The sequence below is a fragment of the Rhyacophila brunnea genome, unplaced genomic scaffold (genome assembly GCF_057557595.1).
Source record: "Rhyacophila brunnea isolate RB1 unplaced genomic scaffold, BYU_Rbru_1.0 scaffold_11, whole genome shotgun sequence".
NCBI lineage: Eukaryota > Metazoa > Arthropoda > Insecta > Trichoptera > Rhyacophilidae > Rhyacophila > Rhyacophila brunnea.
This window is the reverse complement of record NW_028232763.1, coordinates 10,641,858-10,661,698: the sequence shown is the minus strand read 5'-3', so window position 1 is coordinate 10,661,698 and position 19,841 is coordinate 10,641,858. Positions and strand designations below refer to the sequence as shown.

The following is a 19,841-nucleotide window of genomic DNA, read 5'->3' as shown; positions in this document are numbered from 1 at the left end:
AGGTTGTTTAAAAACCTGTCTGAAAATATGGAGACTAATTTTATAATACCTCACTTATATTCATACTATCTCGTGATTTTTTTTTGTGTTAGTAGGTACATTGTTGACCATTTAAAAGGGTGTCTGTATTATTTAATGAAGTAAAAGGGGGGGGGAAGGCGTCAAGATTAGAGTTTTTTTTAAAAGGGAGGCGTAATAACATAAAGTTTGGAAACCACTGATCTAAGTATCAACCAGTAAACTAATTCACAAAAAACACATCATATAGGTTTCTACTTAAAAAATGGAGAATGATCTACCAATCGTACGATATAAAAATATTGTCTGTAAACGGCAGTCATCAACAATCCCATACTGTAGTCACCGATATTTTGGTCTTCATTTTCACCCCTATTGCTAGACATTCTATAGGCAATCTCGTTGTTGTAGTAAATAAGAGCAATGGTAATTAAATTTTAATTTAAATCTCGCAATACGCACATGCTTGCCAAGTATAGTGGTAAAAAAATATTTACAATACCCATCATAAAAAGGCCATTCCAGTTTTATAAAATATTGATTAAAACTGCTGATATGGATAGCCAATAAAAAGTCAAACCACACCATCTCTTAATCAACGTGCAGCAAAAAAATACGCAAAAAAACGCTAGAACATTGCTATCTATAAATCAGTCCGTGGCATAATTGTATCCTTATATTTACGATTGGCCAATGAGAATGATTGCCCGGGGTATCATTGTTTAATAGGCTCTTAATTGCATATTTATCGCTGCTTTGAATAACCCAATAAGAACTTTACCATTTGTATGATAGGTCGTTCCACTGAAAGCAAATTAATATATTCAATATTGTGTAATTGACGAATAGGACATATTTTAAAAGTCATACATCATGGAGTTTCTTTTAATATGCATCTTATAAAATTACCTCAATAATAGTGATGTGCAAATGTGCAATGGAAGTATCCATTGCACGACTAGTGAATCTCCGAGTACTCGATTAAATTATGAAAGTCAGTGGCGAAGGCTCTATACTAGGCGATTATTTAATTAAAGCCTACCTTCTAAGAAAATTTGACTAATGATAGTATACAGTTCAAAAATAAACAGAACCTTCTGTAGTCAGAATCTTCAAATATTGAATTTAGAATTTGTATTAAACATCGACAGCACCATCTGTCTACAAGTATTGTATTTATACGATTATTTGTTAGGAATTCGGATTTATTTTGTATAACTATCAATCAGGTCATGCGACTTTGACTCCGTCTACCGAAATGTATGCAATACGGTAGGCTCGAAAGGCGAAGCCCAAAACGTTTGCGCACAATATTATTGTCTATGACTGCAGTCATTATGTCTATAATTTATGTGGCATTCAATCACATATTATAAATATAGAAATAAATAAAAATAAATTTTATCTAATGATTTAAATGTTTATAAAAATACACTCATTTAAACTCATTGCTCAATTTTATATTTTCAGTCAACTTTTGAAATTTCATCGATTTAGTGTGTCGTTGTCATTAGTGTGTAGTACCTACCACCAAGCCTACCACTTTCCAAAAGTCACCCTTCGCCACTGATGTAAGTGTTAGATATATCGTTAATCAGGAAGGTATTAATTTTGAAAATAATCTTGATATTATGGAAAGTATGGAATTATTAAAATAATAGAAATAAGTTTACGAAACGTCCATGGGAGTGATCACAGATTAGTAGTAGTATTCAAAGTTAGTCCACATAAATCTATGAATATTTTCATTACCTAATGCAAATAGTCGAAAAGATAATAAACACAAATATTGATTTAAATAAATATTCTACTCCATACAAACGATGCTGTCGCTTTCTAATGAGGTCAATTCTACTTTCAAACATATGAATAATATATAATGACGTCCTACAAAAATTTGACAGCTGATCTCGTGTAAGTATAATAAAGTATTTTTTTTTAAATTTTAATATAACATTGCATTGTTTATTCAGTGTGATTATTTAACCATATATTAGTACTAAAATGTCGGTTAATGTTTGATGAGCCTATGTATATTGGCAGGGTGTAAGTTTTGCCTGAAAGGATGTCAGGCTTAGAAAAAAGGGTTGTAGCTAACCAATAAAATCGTCAGTTTGCTGCAAAAAGTTACCAGCAAAAATCGACCAACAGATATTATTTATTTACTCGTATGGCAAGAGGAAATAAGTTACAATATCCACAGTCACCACCACAAAATCATATCGTCAAAAAAATAGTTCTAAAAGAAGCATCCGTAGATCAAGACGTCAATCCATGTCTGCGCGTTTTCATCGATTTTGTGGATTTGACAATAGGGTTTTATTGACATGAACGTGTTCTAACCCAATAATATTATGTAATTATTTATTGTTTACACCGTAAAAAATAATTAAATGCATGGTTTTTTATGTTTGTTCTCCGTGCCTTTTTATTAACGTAAGTCAACTCAGTAATATCAGTCAAAGATCACTTGAGAGCGTGGCGACCTCAGTCTTGGGTATCTGCTTCTGAGACATTACCATTTCTAGGCGTAAAAAACTGCTGACGTCTCACATCAAACGTAGGGCCTCCTGATACGCTCGATTAAGACCGAGTGTGGTGCGGAGCGGCCTGATTTGTAGAGGTCTCTGTATTATTTAAACCATTTTTTCAATGGTATCAATATATTGTGTATTGTAAGCAATAACAATTAATAGTACTTATGTAATAATAGGATTGGATAATAATGAATAAACATACCACATAAGCCTGAAGTTCAATAGTTTTGACAGAAAATATGACGTAATTCAAGCGACGCTGAGCGAGAGAAAACGATGCAACAGGCTTCATGTAAGAGCAGTCGGGAATAAAAACGTTAACAATAATAAATCTACCCTATGTAATTCGTGCGCAGTAGAAGAAATCGAGATAGTAGAAAGTTTAAGATAGTAGAAAAAATATATAGCTCATATCAATGTATACTTTATTTATATTACAACGTTTTTATTATGTTATATTCTTATTTGTCCGGTGGTTGTTTATCCTGTGCAAAAACTTCCCGACTAGCTAGACATTTGAAACTTTTGGAATATATGAGAACACGATGCCAATGCATTTTTTTAATACTTTTAGCCATCTGTAGTTGTAGTAGTAGTATCAGTAGAATTGAATTCATTTTCAGTTAATTCTGTTTTGTATGAAAAGTTATTTCGGAAGAAATCCGTAATCCAATCCACTATTATTGGTTGCTAGGGGTCTGGGGTCCTAGCAACTAAATTATTAATATATACGTGCGTTACTATGGAAATAAACATGACAATTTTTTTGATCGTTTAAGCTAGTCAAGTCAAGTTTATATGATTCAACAGAAAATTTAAAAACGTTGTGTATAAAAAGTTATTTTTATCTTGTAATTATTTATGTAAGTATTCAGTAAATGTAATGTAGGTGTCCGATTACATACATACATTTAAAAAAATATAATCAATGATTTTTATTAAGTTGTAATATGCAGTTTAGCTATAGGTATACCTAGTTGATTATTTCCTGCTTGTAAATACTGTTTTAATTACTGGTATTTTCGATACTCAATAACGGAAGATTAACTGTGGTAACACTAATTAACAGTGTTATAAATACTAACGAGTTAAATAAAGGTCAGGTTACAATGGTTACATGAACAAGTTTCAAGAAATATTTACCATTTAAACAGCATAGCATATCAAATTCGCGATCTCGTTTTTTACCAATAAAATGTCAGACGCCAGTAGCTGAAAAGCATTATGATTGAGTACAAGTAATATGATTAAAACGCCAGGTGGTTATGTTTTTTCGGTTTCAAGGTGAGATACAATAAAAATGTAATATCAGGAAAGTCGATCTACCTGTGAAATTCATGCTCCCCGTGCAAGAATTTATTACAAGTGACCCAAATGTGGATAATATTTATGTTTGATTAATTCACCCAGTAACACGATTTTGAAGTGTTAAGAATATCTGTGACGTTATAATATTATTATAATGTGGACAATGGACTGGTAATTTTAGGAGAAAATTACATATTTTAAGAAAAATAATGTTTACTCCAGTCATATTAGGTCAAAATAACCCCTTACCTGGAATAATAATTCTTCTAAAGGGGAGATTTTGCATAATATGTATAGTGTTAGTAACTAAATCAACACTTGTACGTCATGATGTGTACTGCCGCTATCTTAAAAACGCTTGATTTTTATTTTTTATCTATGTTTGATTAACGGCCAGAAAATCGAAAAATGTTTCAAATAAAAATTGAAGAAAAATTAGAAACACACATCTTGAATAAGAATGTTGTTATGGTATCTGCAATGGTTAGAAAGCTTTAGGGTATGCATAAAGGTAAAAATGTATTTATGTAGCGATTATGTTGATACTTTTTAATTTTCCGTGCATCTCATGCATTATTTTCCGCCACTGTATTCCAAAATGGCGGCAGTGATATTTACCGGAAACTAGTACTATGCGATGCAAATCCTCCTATTTAAGGGTATTAATTACTTAAAAAATAAAAGCCCGAATAACCGCTGCATATAAATCGTACTTCTCATTGCTGCCCATATTCAAATCCAGAAATGTCCACAGAAAAACTAAGACGCGGCTCTATAAAACCGTCATACGCACAGTCGTTGCATACGGGTGCGAGTCATGGACGCTAAATGTGAAAGCAGCTGAAATGGTGGATTGCTTTGAGAGAAAGATCCTTAGGCGGATATACGGACCCATGAATGATGGTGGGGAATGGAGAATTAGGTACAACACGGAACTATACCGCTTATACCAAGATTCAAAACTCTCCAACTTCATAAAACTCCAGAGGCTAAACTGGGCAGGCCATGTCCAGCGCATGCCTGAGTCACGGATACCGAAGAAGATCCTCGAAGGAAACCCAGGAGGGAAAAGGCCAATGGGAAAGCCACGCACACGATGGGGTGATAATGTTACAAAAGATGCCAACCAGATACTAAAAATCAGGAACTGGAAAAGACATGCGGAGGACCGTTCCGGCTGGAGGACAGCGGTGGAGGAGGCCAGGGCTCGACTTGAGCTGTAGCGCCATCGAAGAAGAAGAAGAAGAATTACTTACGGACAACATATTTATTGTAAAATCAACATTTCATGACACAATAATTATTGTAATGGAAATAAAAGAATAGGTACCAGGAAATACAACTAAAAAGACAATTGAAAGATGTAAATTATTTTATATTTTTTTGATGAATTTGTTCCATGTAGAGCAAAAATGTCGCCTGCGCCACAAGTTTATTTGGTTGATAATTAAAAATGTGCTTACACGATACTACATATTTTAAAGTGTTAAGCTTACTGGTGGTCAATTTATTATTATATAGGCCTTCTGGGACTAAGTAGGTCGTCAAATATCGTAGAATCAACAAAAACTTTGTTTCAAAGCCTTTATACTGGAGTTGTGTCATGTAAACACGAGTTAAATTAATATATTTCATTTTAATAAATAAAAGATTTTTACATTTAAATATTTATAATATAAGCGGCCCCAGTTTTTTTTGCGTGGAGGCGGTAGAATTTTAAGTTCTGCTGCTATTAACTTTACTGTTAAGACGATGAATACAATTTATAGGGAAATATAGAGAAAATATATGCACCGGTTTGTATACTTTTCTTTTCTGAATTATTCACGGGAAGGCACTATAAAAAAATACAATATTTTATATCGGTATGTACGTGTATATTATTAAAAAAATACAAAGTCATATAAAAGTCATTTAATCAACATGATTAACAGTTGCATGAATTATTCATATATCCATTAAAAACCTGTAAAAGTTTTAGTTTTCAACCTAAGCTTATCCTGCATAATGAATTAATATCTACCAAGAAAAATCTTTCCTCGCGTTGCATGTTGTTCTACAAACTACATGCCACTCGCGAGTCCGAGAAAGCCTACCTCAAAAAGCTCGGACAGCATAGACCAAAACCACTTTGAATAAATTAGATTATCTCCAATCAATAACTTGTACTCACAGCCATAGTGCTTGTATATTAATCGTATTGAGGTTTTTGCCTCACGGTGAACTCTATATTAAAATTTAAATAATAATAATAAATAGGATTTACCACGTTGTTTCGAGACATCCATTACTAATTATTATTATAGTATTTTTTGTCATACGTTAGGTTAGATTGTAGTTATTTGTACTAGACTGCTTGAAACAAATCATGCGTTTAATTGTTAATTAGACAAGGTCCTCATTAGGATTTGTCCTTAATATATATAGGAAAGTATTTAAATTTAAAACAATATGACGTAGGTATATTAATCCTATTTGCAGTACCTACTTGGACAAAATAAAAATTTAATAACACGATATTGTCCCATCTAATAAACACATAGTTTAATTAAGAGACTTCCATCTTTTATAGCTTTTAGTTTCATTTTGATAGATTGTGTGAATTTTTATACTGATGACCAATTAAAACCTATCTGATCAATGATGGTGTTTACGTATACCTTATGATCACTTAGGATTCATAAGGTACACGGCATAATCGTTTTATAATACTTATTGAATTTGAAATAATATATATTTTACGATGGATTATAATCATAAGTAGTAAAGGAAAATGTTATCAATTCAAATTACCCACTGCACATAACTCAAGGGTCGGTTTCGCCTGCTTAGACTAATATTGCCAACTGGTCGTTGACCGACAATGGAATTTTATCAACATCAAAGTATTAAATAAGATATAATATTGTCAACGTACAACATCAACTATGCAGCTATCTACTCAGAGTATTGTATTTGATTATTGTTTATATCTTTAATACCTACTACGTTTTTTTATGATTGTGAGATTTTTTCTAAAAAACCTTCCAAAAATACTGACAGGTGTTAAAGATAATGACCTGACATCAATTCAGTTCCAAAGTATCGAAAATTTCTAACTGTCTCGCTATTATTGGTACATAGCAATGTCTAACTAACTTAGGTAATTACCTAGTTACCATTAATTTAAAGGATGTATGTTTAATGTATATTAATATATTTTTTCACTTATCACACACTTACTTAAAAATCCAAAATAAAATTTATGATGAAAGTTTTGTTATATATTATTGTATCATTGATACACGATATTATTCACGATTTTTTTAAGATATCGTGTATGCAAAAAATGTTAAATTGTTATGTAGGGGTAAGCCTGAAAATAACTTCTTGAATAAATTTGCAAATAGAAAGGCTCAGATGTCAGATAAATACTTGTACACAATAAAATTGCACAGATACCAACGTATTGATTTAAATGAAATTATTCAGATAATGCTTTGAGAAGTTCCATTCTTTGAACAATGAAAATGGCGTTCTTTTTGATTTCGAAATATTATTGTGAAATCATTGTATTTTAAAATTGGATAGCATAACATAACTAACTATTAGCGATTGGCTTCTCAAAAAGAACAATCGATTAATTTATAGATACGTGATATTTCGTTTTAGCAGGATGTCTAAAGTAACGTAGGTCTATTAAATAACATTTGTTGAATGCCGTAATTTTATGAATTACGTGAATCGATGTTTGAAATTACCATTGTTTAACATGAAAGACTTATGTAGGTAATATTTTATATATACAAGTATGTAATAAATTGTTAATCTAATTTATTTACTTACCTACTATATTTTTATTAGTCAAGAATAATAAGCACGTGGGAAACTGCTCGCGAAGTTAGTTTATGTAACGTAGAGCAACTAATTTAAATCGGTGAATATCATGGCCCCCACAAGGGGGGGTCCGGCGTGGCGGGTAGACCAAATAGCTGAGATAAACAGATATCACAAATTTAGAAAAGAGTCGCCTGCGGCGCTACTTTACTTCTTGACCATTAAATTTTTAAAATAATTACGTGACGCTGCGATTTTGAGTATTGTGTATACTCGACAATTCCACAATTTAAGATGATGCATTAAAATACAAAAATCGCTAATAATACAATGAATACCCTTAATTTTTAGAGCGTCATACAACCTTTAACTATAGCGATAGGTAGGGGGCCCGGTAACGAACCTAGCCTGAGGGCCCGCTTCAAGATGTGGGGGCCTTGGTGAATATATTAATTTATTAGATCATGCTGTTCTTTGCCTTTTCTATAAAGTGTCTATATCTCAATATATTCAAATTTATTATAAATTTAAGACGATCACAACGATTTTATCAATATTTAATAAATAAAAAAAACAGCTTAATAAACACAACACAACAAAAAGACAGCGAATGAGCTAGGCAGTCACTATTTTAAAAATTTATAAAACGACGACCACCTGAATTGACTCTCACGCAAGCGGGATATATCAATGTCCGAAGCGGTTTGTTTGAACAATGTGTCCTCCCAATTTGCATATTATTATAAATGACAGATTATGCCTTCACCTCGGCCTTCTAGGAAGAACAATAATCACTGATATTCACGATATATTTACATAATAATAGGTGTATAATAATTAGTTTTTAATGTAATTTCAATTCAATCAATTGCTTTCATAGATTGAATATTAATAATAGTTTAGTTACTCATAGTATAAAGTAGTAATAGTTAATCATAATTTAAAAAAAGAATATAATGATTGGTCAGTTCGAAGAAGACTCATTTAGTTCAGTCTACATATTTTACTTAATATCATAATAATTATGTAAAACGTCTACTTAGGTATATATTTATGTTTTTCAAAATGAAGGAAAAGAGCAAAAGTGTATCAGATAAAATCAGAAAGTTTATTCAGAAGATAGTAAAACGTCTGTGTATTGTGTACTAAAAGAAAACGGGCGACATTTATGGGGCAATAAATCTCGTGGAAAATCCGATTTTGAAACGTCATCGCAATCAGGAGAGCATAAATAAATAGGTAGAAAATAACACCGCTCGCTACACATTCACGACTGGCAATCTAAATAATATTGTGTTACCTCCTCAGGGCATTGTGTCGTGCTGCGCTCCTGGTACTGACGCTATCGTGGCCGGCGGAATGCGGCGACCCCGTGTTCGATCCTACGACCCTGATGCAGCTCGTTCTCGTGCCGTCCGACGCAGCGGTCGGCTCGGTTATCTACCGCATTCGGGCTCACGATAAGGACTTTGATTATCCGCTGCAGTTCGAGATGATCGGTGAGTGTATTTTCTGGTTTCCTGTGAATTTTCTCCTATTTATCTTCTAAATCTCACAAAGTTATCGCTCTCTATCTGTTCTTAACTTTCAATTGTTTGAAATGTCTCTTCTAAATCCTCTCGATGAATAAAGATTGAGAAGAGGACTTTCATTATTCTAAGAAGATCATTTTGGATAAATATTTTAGTGGTATGTTCTCAGTCTTCATTCAGTATGCTAATTTCACATCAAGAAAATAATTAAATACCTACGTCATAACATCGTTTTTGTTTTCCAAGTTTATTTTATAAATTTTAACCAACATTTTAAACCTAATCAGTTGAGATGTCCTCACGATCAAAGCTGTTTGTTAAATTCAGAATGTAATATAAATGCAATTAGTAAAAAAGGACCTCATATATGACGATGACGTATTTACTATGAATGTAGTACATTTTAGTGTCGGAGAACACTGCAAGAAGCCGTGCGTTGCGCGCACAGCGCAGCATGCATGGCCACTCGCAGTGTGCTTTGGCCCTTAATTTTGATAAACTTTATTCTGATATCGCAATTGCACCTATAGATGCAATTAATTAGCATTGACAATTTTAACTTTATGATTTCTTCCTCTCATTATAAAGATCGATGTTTCAAAACTTGTTTTTTATATTACTAATAGTACAAAATCATACAAAATTTAGGATTTTTTGTTTCATCCTACCTCATCGTAATGTCAGAACGTGGTCTAAAGCACAAAACTCAATTATTTTTAATTGACACCCTTGTTTTACTAAAGAAGCTTAGCCCTTTGAATATAATATATGTATTTTCAATAAACAATAGTCTATTGGTATAATAATATTCAAAGACAAAAGAAACGGACTAATTAATTGTCAATCAACGAGAAAAATATCACCAAAAGAAGACAATTCACATTTCAAACACTCAAATCCTTTTGACACCATTAAATTTAGTTTGTGTTACAAAAATTAATGCCTTCATTATATTTTATGTAGTCAATTTACGAATATGTTATTTATTATGTAAGTATACCTATTAATTTGCCGAGCACAAAACTAAACAAAAATAAAACAGCATAATGAGTTTTTAGCCCATCACGTCTTCATATTGTGATGTCAAAATTAATGATTTATTTATCTGAATCAACAGTTGTCTACTCGCGCGTGTATTTGTAATTGATTTTATTTCTACTGTTCCACGAAACGCTTCGATTTTTTCTATAGTAACACAAAATAACATTATTTGTTCGATATCCTCTCCATTGGTTTGTTCTGGCGGGCGAGCATGTCCGATCAAACCGAATTCTAAACGGGCACGCACTCGTTACCTAGTCGATTTACATTTTACAATGACTCTTGAAAAATAAAATAAATTATGCAGTCCTAGCTATTGTCCCGAACGACTTGTAGAGATGACTATTTCAATTTCATTCAACATTGGATTTAATCAAGGATATACAACCATGAAGACCAGAAACAAAACAAAATGCAGATTTCTTATGAAGTCTCAGATTAGCTTACAATGAAGTTTGAAATGTTTATTCATTTCTTTGTACCGGAAATCCATTATTTTACTACTTCTTGGTTATGCAACCATTTTTCGGGTGATCAAATACTAGCTTCGAATTATTAATAATATAACTATTGAACGAGGGTACTTGGTGGAATCAGTGTGTATTTGCCATTGGTAAGTGTGCATAGTGCATGGAGTTGCCAAAACGCGATCCCCGGGTCGCAAAAAACGACTTAAATGGAATAGTACAAAACTTAAATCCTTATAATATTATTTAACTGGTCTCTATTACTATTGTAATTATAGGTATACGGCCATGTGGAATAAAATCTGTTAATTTAATATTCATATTATACATATGGCTATTGCCTAATACAATAAATTTAAATTAAAAGTAAACCATTTTGATGAAAAAGAAAACGACATTATAAAGAAAATCACAGAACACGTCAGGTCACAGAAGAACCGGCAATGCATCAATTCATGCAAGAGTTGCCGATTTGGCTTGGTGTATGGCTGAAACTCCTTCACGATATGCTCCGTGGTCTGAATCTCACCATACTCGTAAATTGAGGACTCTTTAAAGCCCCACGTATGCATCATATAAGCATTTCTAGAATGCGCCTACTCCGGATTCAGTTCACACACGCTATATTTGCGTAGAAACATAAAAACCAGAAAGCTCGTTTAGCAGATCCACAATTGGACCGAGGTTCCATATGCCCGATGCCTACCATTCACGTCACCACACATTATTCTGCTCCATTTTAGTCTGAAGCAGCTCGTCCTCCACTCCAGAAAGGATCCTCGAGCGAAGACGTGTCGTTTGTGGTAACCTTATGATATTGTCAGCATAGAGCGGGAGTTAATATAACCTCCGATCGGACATAGCGATGTAATGTATGGAGTCTATCATTAACCTTTTCGATTACGAAACGTTTTTGACTTGTACTGAAATCAAAATACATACTCACATTATTATACAAAATGTAGCTATAACTGCTTGAGAAAAAACAGACCGAGTTTGGTACAAGCAACCTACTAAATCATTAGCATTTAGAATCTTTAGATGAACAATCACAAAATTCACAAAAATGTGAATTTACATAATGACGAAACGTTAAAACATGGCAAAGATGACAGATTTAAACAAAAGTTATATCCGCCATCTTTCAATGTGCCAATATAGGTATTCAACCACACTGAAATGCTGATGAATCACTGTCAATTATTGTCAAAAAGTTCTATCGGTTTTCACGGATGTATCAATAATAGATAAACGTGCATCAATAATAAATTAATGATGATTTAAAAAAAATATATATTTAAAAAATTTCAAACGCGTATGTACCTACCATATAAGTAACCGCATATTACGACATCAATTTAGGATGTCTTCTTTGATTATTTTTTATAATAAAAAAGTGTAAATCACAACATTTCAAATGTGGTAAAGTGGTTAAGGCAACCTGATTTAAAATTATTAATTATTGATCGTGAATAATTATTCCAAAGTATTGTCAATCATTTATTTTGAGAGGGCAGTATGGTACCGGAGATTAATTTTCTATGTGCATAATAAAATAGGGTACAATTATGTTGAATTATAATTCAATGGTTACCTGTAGTATAGTATAATATAATTTTACCAAATAAATTGCATTGTCAATAATAAAATTGATGTCATAATATTTTTAAGCTATTACGATTCATTACTATTTCGTATAGGTAGAAAAAAATCAGGCATGTCCATCAATATAATATTTTAAGTATGGTTTCATGGTGTTGATTGATCATGGCAGAATTTAAATTTCCTATTAAATTTATTGCAAGTGTCGATTTTATCCATCAATCAAATAATGAGTTGTTGTATACCTAAGTTATATAATATGTATTGTGCTTATTCTTAATTCTTTTACGGAACCACGGGGTGTGTAGTGAAAAAAGCTACCAATTGAGATTGCTATACCAAAAGGTTGTAAGTGATATTTTGCATCTTCAATATAAAAAATGGTTTCGTCATATATTTCCACTGACTATAAATATAACCACAAAATATATAACTTTGTCATGGAATAAGTCCTGCTGATACCTTTGGGGCGCTGAAGCTAGATTCAAATTTAAAAAAATCTTACCCCATAAATAGCTTAATTTCGTTAAATGTTCTTTACACCCTTTTCGCTTCGCAAATGCAAGTTTATCATCGTACATTTATATAGGGATAAAAATACAATTATATTTAGTAAATATTTTCAAATGATACCAACACCGTTGCAAAATGACCGCATTGTGGCCGCAATGCTAGAAGAGTTTGTCCTTCCTCTACCTAATATATTTTTATTAAATTCAAGCAAATATGATATTTGTATATGTACATATTATAATTACTTACACCGAAAAGAACTTACATACCTACCTACGATTCGTGTTATGTTTTTATGCATCTTTTTGGCATCCTATTATGCACTTCACGTTAAATTAATATTTTTCGCACCTAACAACCCCGTGCGTTACTGAAATTAACGATAAATGTGACCTGAGGTCACAAACCAACACACAAATAATTATATGGACTCACAGAAAAATTTCTGAGTTCCCTGTGTGGACCCTCACCAATTTCAAGTTAGTGTGTATTGTAATATTGATTCTTAATTAATTATAATGGTTGATTTAATGTTTTGTTCCACAGGTGATGCTGGCCGGTCGGACGTTTCGGTCCAAACGCTACCGTGCGACCGCTACAACCATGTCTGCCAAGCGAACGTCATTCTTCAGCGGCGGCTGGAACCAGGGCGCTACGTGGACTTCCGGGTGTCCGCCCGCAACACGAAAGGCCGCACAAGCCGCATATCGTGCTCCATCACAGCGACGAACGCGACGACGCCTCGCGACACGATTTTTCCACACATCCCGGCTCTCATAATGGTCCCAGAGGTAAACAGAAACCGACTCATTTGCAATTTCCCGACATGGGCGCTGCGACGTCAATATTTCCCGCGCTTTATTATGTCACATAACGAAAGTAACATTCATTTCATTCCACTTTCATATGCTATGCGACTATTCTACGTCATTCGATAATATGCCCGAATATTATTTTGGCTCTCATAATAAATAAAATTTGTTTTAAAAAGATTTCATTTTCAATTTCCTGGCTATTCTATATTTTTTTGCGTGTTTGAGCTAACGTGATTACAGTGACATCTATTTGGTAGTTTTAGAACGTATTCCTTACATTTTGGATTACGAGATGCGACTATTCCACGCGACTCGATATGCCTAAACACTCCGGAGCCCATAATGCTCCCAGCGGTATCTGAATTCATATCAACTACATTTTGCAAATTTGGCGGTATTAAACTTCAATTGTTATTTCCCGCGCTTTGCAAATATTTAATAGTGGGATGTGCGACTGACATCCCAGTTTTTTTCTTATACATTATTTTGTACTAGACGCATTTGTATTTTTCTTTCGAGACTTTTTTGATCATTGTGCCGCTGATTTCGGCATAATTACGTCAACCAGCGATTCTGTTTTTTTTTAATTCATAGCCACGTGATCATCGAGCGATTTACGCGGTCGGCTGTCCGATTCAAAAACAAAGATATCCACCTCATCCACTTCGTCGTGTAGTACTGAGTTTTCTGGAAAAAAAATAGCCACTGCCGCAATGGTGCAGTAACGCGCTCGGCTGTCAACCAAGGGTGGTTTTTGTTTTTTTATTTTCGATTTTCGAATCGGATGTGACCTTTTTCATTACACATCAACCTGATTCGCTCTCGATCTCACCATTAAAAAGTTACACCTCAAAAACACACATTCCTACCAATCAGGTATCCGGTAACTAAGTACAACATAGTCTAAACCTAAAAAAACCTATAGAAAATAGTTAATATTTGTAAAAATATGTACTGTAATCTTCATAAAACTACGAGAAGCACTTTAAGGTGACTACTGAGTAGTGAGTACTGACTATATTAGTTTCAAACAAAAAAGATCCATTACACGTCAGTCACAACCAGGGAATAAAGAATGTGCTGTGTCGCAACCAAAGATGATTAATTTTTTGGAACCTTCTGTTATTCCAATAAAAATCGCTAAGAGCATTTACAGTTTGAAGTAACTGTCATTTTTGTATCAAAAAATGTAGGTATAAATAAATTCTCTAATTTTATTTTTTCATGGTTTGTAATAGTGGACCTTTTTACCATTGTTCCTCCCTAATAAGGTTTCTTCAATATATATACATTTAAGCCTTTCTGATGACGCATTTGATAATTAAAATTAACTCTAGTGATTTAAACTATTTATTAATTTTTCAATAATTTATCTGAGGAAAAGCATGCATGCGGTTGGTTTCGACCAATGAAAGCGGCTTATTACTGTCGAATGCGACTTCATCACACGACTCGATATTCGAACTCATCGCGGCATTCATAAGGGCATAGGAGATAAATTTATTTTGTAATATTCCAACTTCATTATTCCCGCGCTTTACTTACACTGCAAACGACTCAATCGTTCCAAAACCAAGCGTGCTTCCAAATAAAACACTCGATGAGTGCGACGCGATGACTCCACGCGACTCGATATTCTCTTACACCCAGGCGCCCATAATACTGAGGAGGTAAATTAAATTGTGAACACCGATTATTTACGCTGTGCTATTTGACCATTTATTTCCCGCGCATTGTTTATGACGTTGATCTATCAATCGCTCCACTATCTACACTACAGAAATTCTTGACATACGATAATATTATATAATATATTATATTATTATATACCATTGCACTCAAGTCAATATTCCTGCCCAATAACATAGTGATTGCCCATAATAATTATTAGAAGGTTTTGAACAATTGTGCGCACAAAAACATCTAGCTCCATTCTCTAATCTCGGTTACATTGTTTTTCGGCCGCTTTATCATTTTGGATAATAATAATATGTACCACTAAATGTCGGTATTTGTCCAGCGACTACTCGCATAGCGAAATAATCAGCGTACCGTTTCTATTTCAGAATCTTATTATATCGTGCTTCTTTGCCTTTTTGGTCTGCGATGCAATATGTCGGTTTTCAATCGCGCGCAGCTTCTCTCTCTGCTAATCACTTCCCATGTCTCGGATGACGTACGAAAGCGAGGACTCCGCACGAGTCAATATTCCCGAGAATCCCGGCGCACATAATAATGTAGGAGGTAAATACGAAATTACAGTATCTCGATTTTGACGCAGCTATTTCCCGCCTTCGCTCCGTTCGCCGTATTTTCACGGAGCTCTCAACAGTTTCCACGATGAAATGAATGCGAGGACTCCACGCGACTCGATATTCCCGCATCAACCGGAGTTCATAACACAGCATAGGTAGATTATATTAATAATACTCTCGTACTATTCCGAGTTATTTGATGGTAGTAATTCGCGCGTTTTTTTTATAACGCAAAGCTTTCAACCGTTTCGCTATCGAGTGACATTTTATTCTTTCATTTTCTCCAATAATACGACAACGCCACGGGAGAGCAATTTTCCACGCATCCCGGCGCTCATCATGTTATCATAGGTGTTTGTATTTTCCCGAATTTATTTCCCGCGCTTTGATTTTCAGCGAAGCTTTCAGCAGTTTTCAGTGACATCTGTTCGTCGATTTTCCTAATTTCATTAAGCGAGAATGCAACGACACCACGGGACGCGATTTTCCATCGTGTCCCGGCTCTCATAATAGTGACATAGGTAAATATTTTGAATCTTTCGATTCTAGCGGACTAATTTAACTACATATTTCCCGCACTTTTTAGTACGTAATTTTTTTAAGCCTTTTTGCTATGCGACCCTTCACAACGTCGTTTTAATTAATTTTAATAAACTAATAGAGGTATTTATTATCAAGAAGTGACTAAAATATAATAACAAAAATAAAATTGGAAATAATAATTATTATGTAATGGATATTCAATGGCTTTTTATAATGTAAATTCGGTATAGCCTGTATCTATTCCAGTCTATAATTATAATAATTTTCAAGTTCAGTTCAAGTTCGTTACAAAAATACGCTATACCAAATCTGGATGCCCTGTTTTCATTTAGCTCGAGTCTATTAGCCAAAATGCTGTCGTATGAGAAAATAACTAATATAAGCAATCATCTACTTTAATGATAAAATTCCATTAGTGCTTATGGGCCAAAAAAGTGGTCGGGTCCATAATTTGAATGAGCTTACTGTTTGCCTTTTACGGAATTACATTAGCAACTTATATTGTGGGTGCATAGTGCTGCCCTCTTCGTGGCTCGAACCGGCTCGTTTGAACTGTACGATAAAATTGACAATCCATCTCTTTATATGGTACTTAGGTAAATTAATGATCACGTTTAATTATACATTGTGGAATATTTAATTTTGCTTAAGACGCAGTAATTTTGTAGAAAACTGGCATCAATATAATTTCATAATTATATCTTGGTGATTATTATTTTGATTGTAGCTCAATGCCAATGATTTACAGAAAATTAGTTAAATACAGATACAGTACGTAAATTATCATTTATTTCAGAGCAAACCCACCTAATAACCGAAACTTGAAATCTCTAAACCAAAAAGCCGGAAGCCACTTCACATCAAGCGGTTGAAAAATCTTAAATTACGTTTTCCCAAGCATGTTCTTTTTGGACATAATATTATCAGGTAAATATATTAGTAGTACCTACCTATGTATTTTTTTTTCTTTCAGTAGGCATACAATATAAATATAACAAAGAAAAATGCATTTCAATTCATCAAAAATTACAAAAACATAATACCCCGTTTGCGCGTGCATGGATTTACCGCTGACAGTATGTATTATCGAGGCCATAACGAGGAAATGCACGTGTAAACACATATTATCATGCAAGTTTCAAAATTGTATTCATGGATCAAAAAAGTTCAGAAGTTTCTGAATTTTCAGACGACTGTTGGAATTTGTGTGATATCTGCGCCTGCGCAGTAGAATGATAGTGGCGGACCTGCCAAAAAAACGAACTACACCACCCAAAACATTTTTGACGTTTACCAATTTTCACAACCGGTTAAATAGCACCATACAATGACAACATCGCGTCTCTCTTACCCTTGAAGAATGAGATTAGCGAGACAGCAGGCACTTTCTCGTGTAAACAGTTACTATCACGATAATTTAAAATACACACTATTGGCGCGAGAAAATTCATGCACGAGTACAGGCGATATAATAAACGCAGGAAGGTACAAAGTATCTAGTATTTTGGTATATGTTCAATGCAATACAAGCTGTAGCTTTTGATTTTTAACTTTTTATGTACACCGATTGCTGAATTTAATGAAATAAACCTTAATTCCATAAGCCATTTGAAAGTGTGAAGTATCATGTTTGAAAAAATACTCGCCTCACAAAAATCGGGATGTGTTGGCTCCATCGGTTATTAGTACCTACCTATTACGAGAATATCGTTTAGCGAGCCGATAGATGGCATTTGTATAGAGTGTAGAACAACACTGGTTGTTTGTTACAAACGAAAAAGATAAAATTATCTTCGGTCGATCTCCCAATCTCGGCAGAAATACGCAGATTATTTGCAAATCTATCGCACGATCAAACATGGAAAAGTCATTATCTACAAGCAGAGCTATCATCTACGAACAATAATTCCCTACAATTGGAAACAATCAACTATTACGCGGATATTGTAGAGGAGAGGTAGAGTAGATAATATAACTGCTCTCTAGCTCCCTACTCTCTACTTATACACTTGCTACTGTTGGAGAGGACGCCCAAGGGGAAACATTCGATACATATGATTTAAATTGCAAATGTTTCGTTGAAACACGACGCCGTATGTCGGGAACATTTGAATTCATTTCTCGATGTTGGTACAATTGTAGGTACATTCTTAGTATTGCTACATCAGGGATGGATTGGCAACACAGAACCTATATCTCTCTGGACATATCGAATAATGTTGGGTAATATTGCAGCTCTCGTGGTTCAGTGCGTAAGCCGCTGGCCTTCCATACCGGAGTTCTGGGTTCGATTCCCAGTGAGGTCAAAATATATTTACAATAAAATATGTAAATTCCTCAAGCCTGGGAATTTTACCACTATTATTTGGCTTCACGGTCTTTTGTGGTATTTAATAAAGAAAGAAAAAAAACAACTACAAGCCCAGAGAAGGTACCTATTGAAAACGCAGTCTATTGATTTTATTTAGCATTACATACACTTAAAATTAACTTCAATTAACTGCAAATTATTCGGTAGTATTACCGTATAAAACACTCAGTGTTCAAAAAAACAGTGGTATTCAAGGGGCACCAAACGCCCTAAAACCAGCTGGATATACGAACTCGTAAAGTTTGGTGGATGTACATAACAGCAAAGAACAAGGGACCTAAGTGATGCCTTCATCGAGCAGTGTATCGACCCCGGCTGATGATGATGATACTTATCAATCATCTGCAAAATATTTAACGCATAAAACAATCCATCTATTTACTATATACCTACATAATAAATAATAATATATACTTATACGTTTCTCAAATATAAATGTTGTTCACGTTGTGTATTCACGTGGGGTAGTGATTCCTGATTAAATTTTCCAAAAGCTTTTGAAAAAGTACAGCTTGCCTTGCCACATTTTTTGTAATTGAGTAAGAAAAATAATAATGTTTTTACGTGACCTATGTAATATAACAAATACTTAAGTTTTTTTTAATTGTAGAGAGTAGAGAATTATTCGCGTGGTTGCTTTTTTATATAAGTATTATATATAAAAAAAACAATTTATATATTAACACATAATCATTACAATGTACACCTATACATAATCGTTGTTTGTAACTTGTAAACCAGACTTAAAGTCAAAATGTTTGCCATTTTTTTACTTCCGTCGAATATCAGCCAAATTCGCTGTAATTTTACAAAATATATGTAATCACTGATCTGAACTACAGGGTCAATCACCATATTATCGATGTATTAAAATCAAACAAGACTTTCTCAAATTGACAAATTTTGATATGATATGTTAGATTTAGATCTAAGTACAGTCGACGATAGCAACCGTAACAATAAACACATTAGTATATGCCTAATTCCTGTGTAGGTTGAGAAATCGCATATTATGCAAATATA

At 33.7% G+C, this 19,841-nt stretch overlaps 1 protein-coding gene across 1 annotated transcript in view; it reads left to right on the top strand.

The window, feature by feature from the left end:
* The window catches only part of LOC147078356 (cadherin-86C-like), a 170,848-nt gene that overhangs the window by 108,039 nt on the left and 42,968 nt on the right, over positions 1–19,841 (top strand). The window contains exons 3-4 of the mRNA XM_085958818.1: positions 8,988–9,178; positions 13,381–13,625. Coding sequence (XP_085814944.1) covers positions 8,988–9,178; positions 13,381–13,625 — 436 coding nt within the window. The remainder of the gene's footprint in view (positions 1–8,987; positions 9,179–13,380; positions 13,626–19,841) is intronic.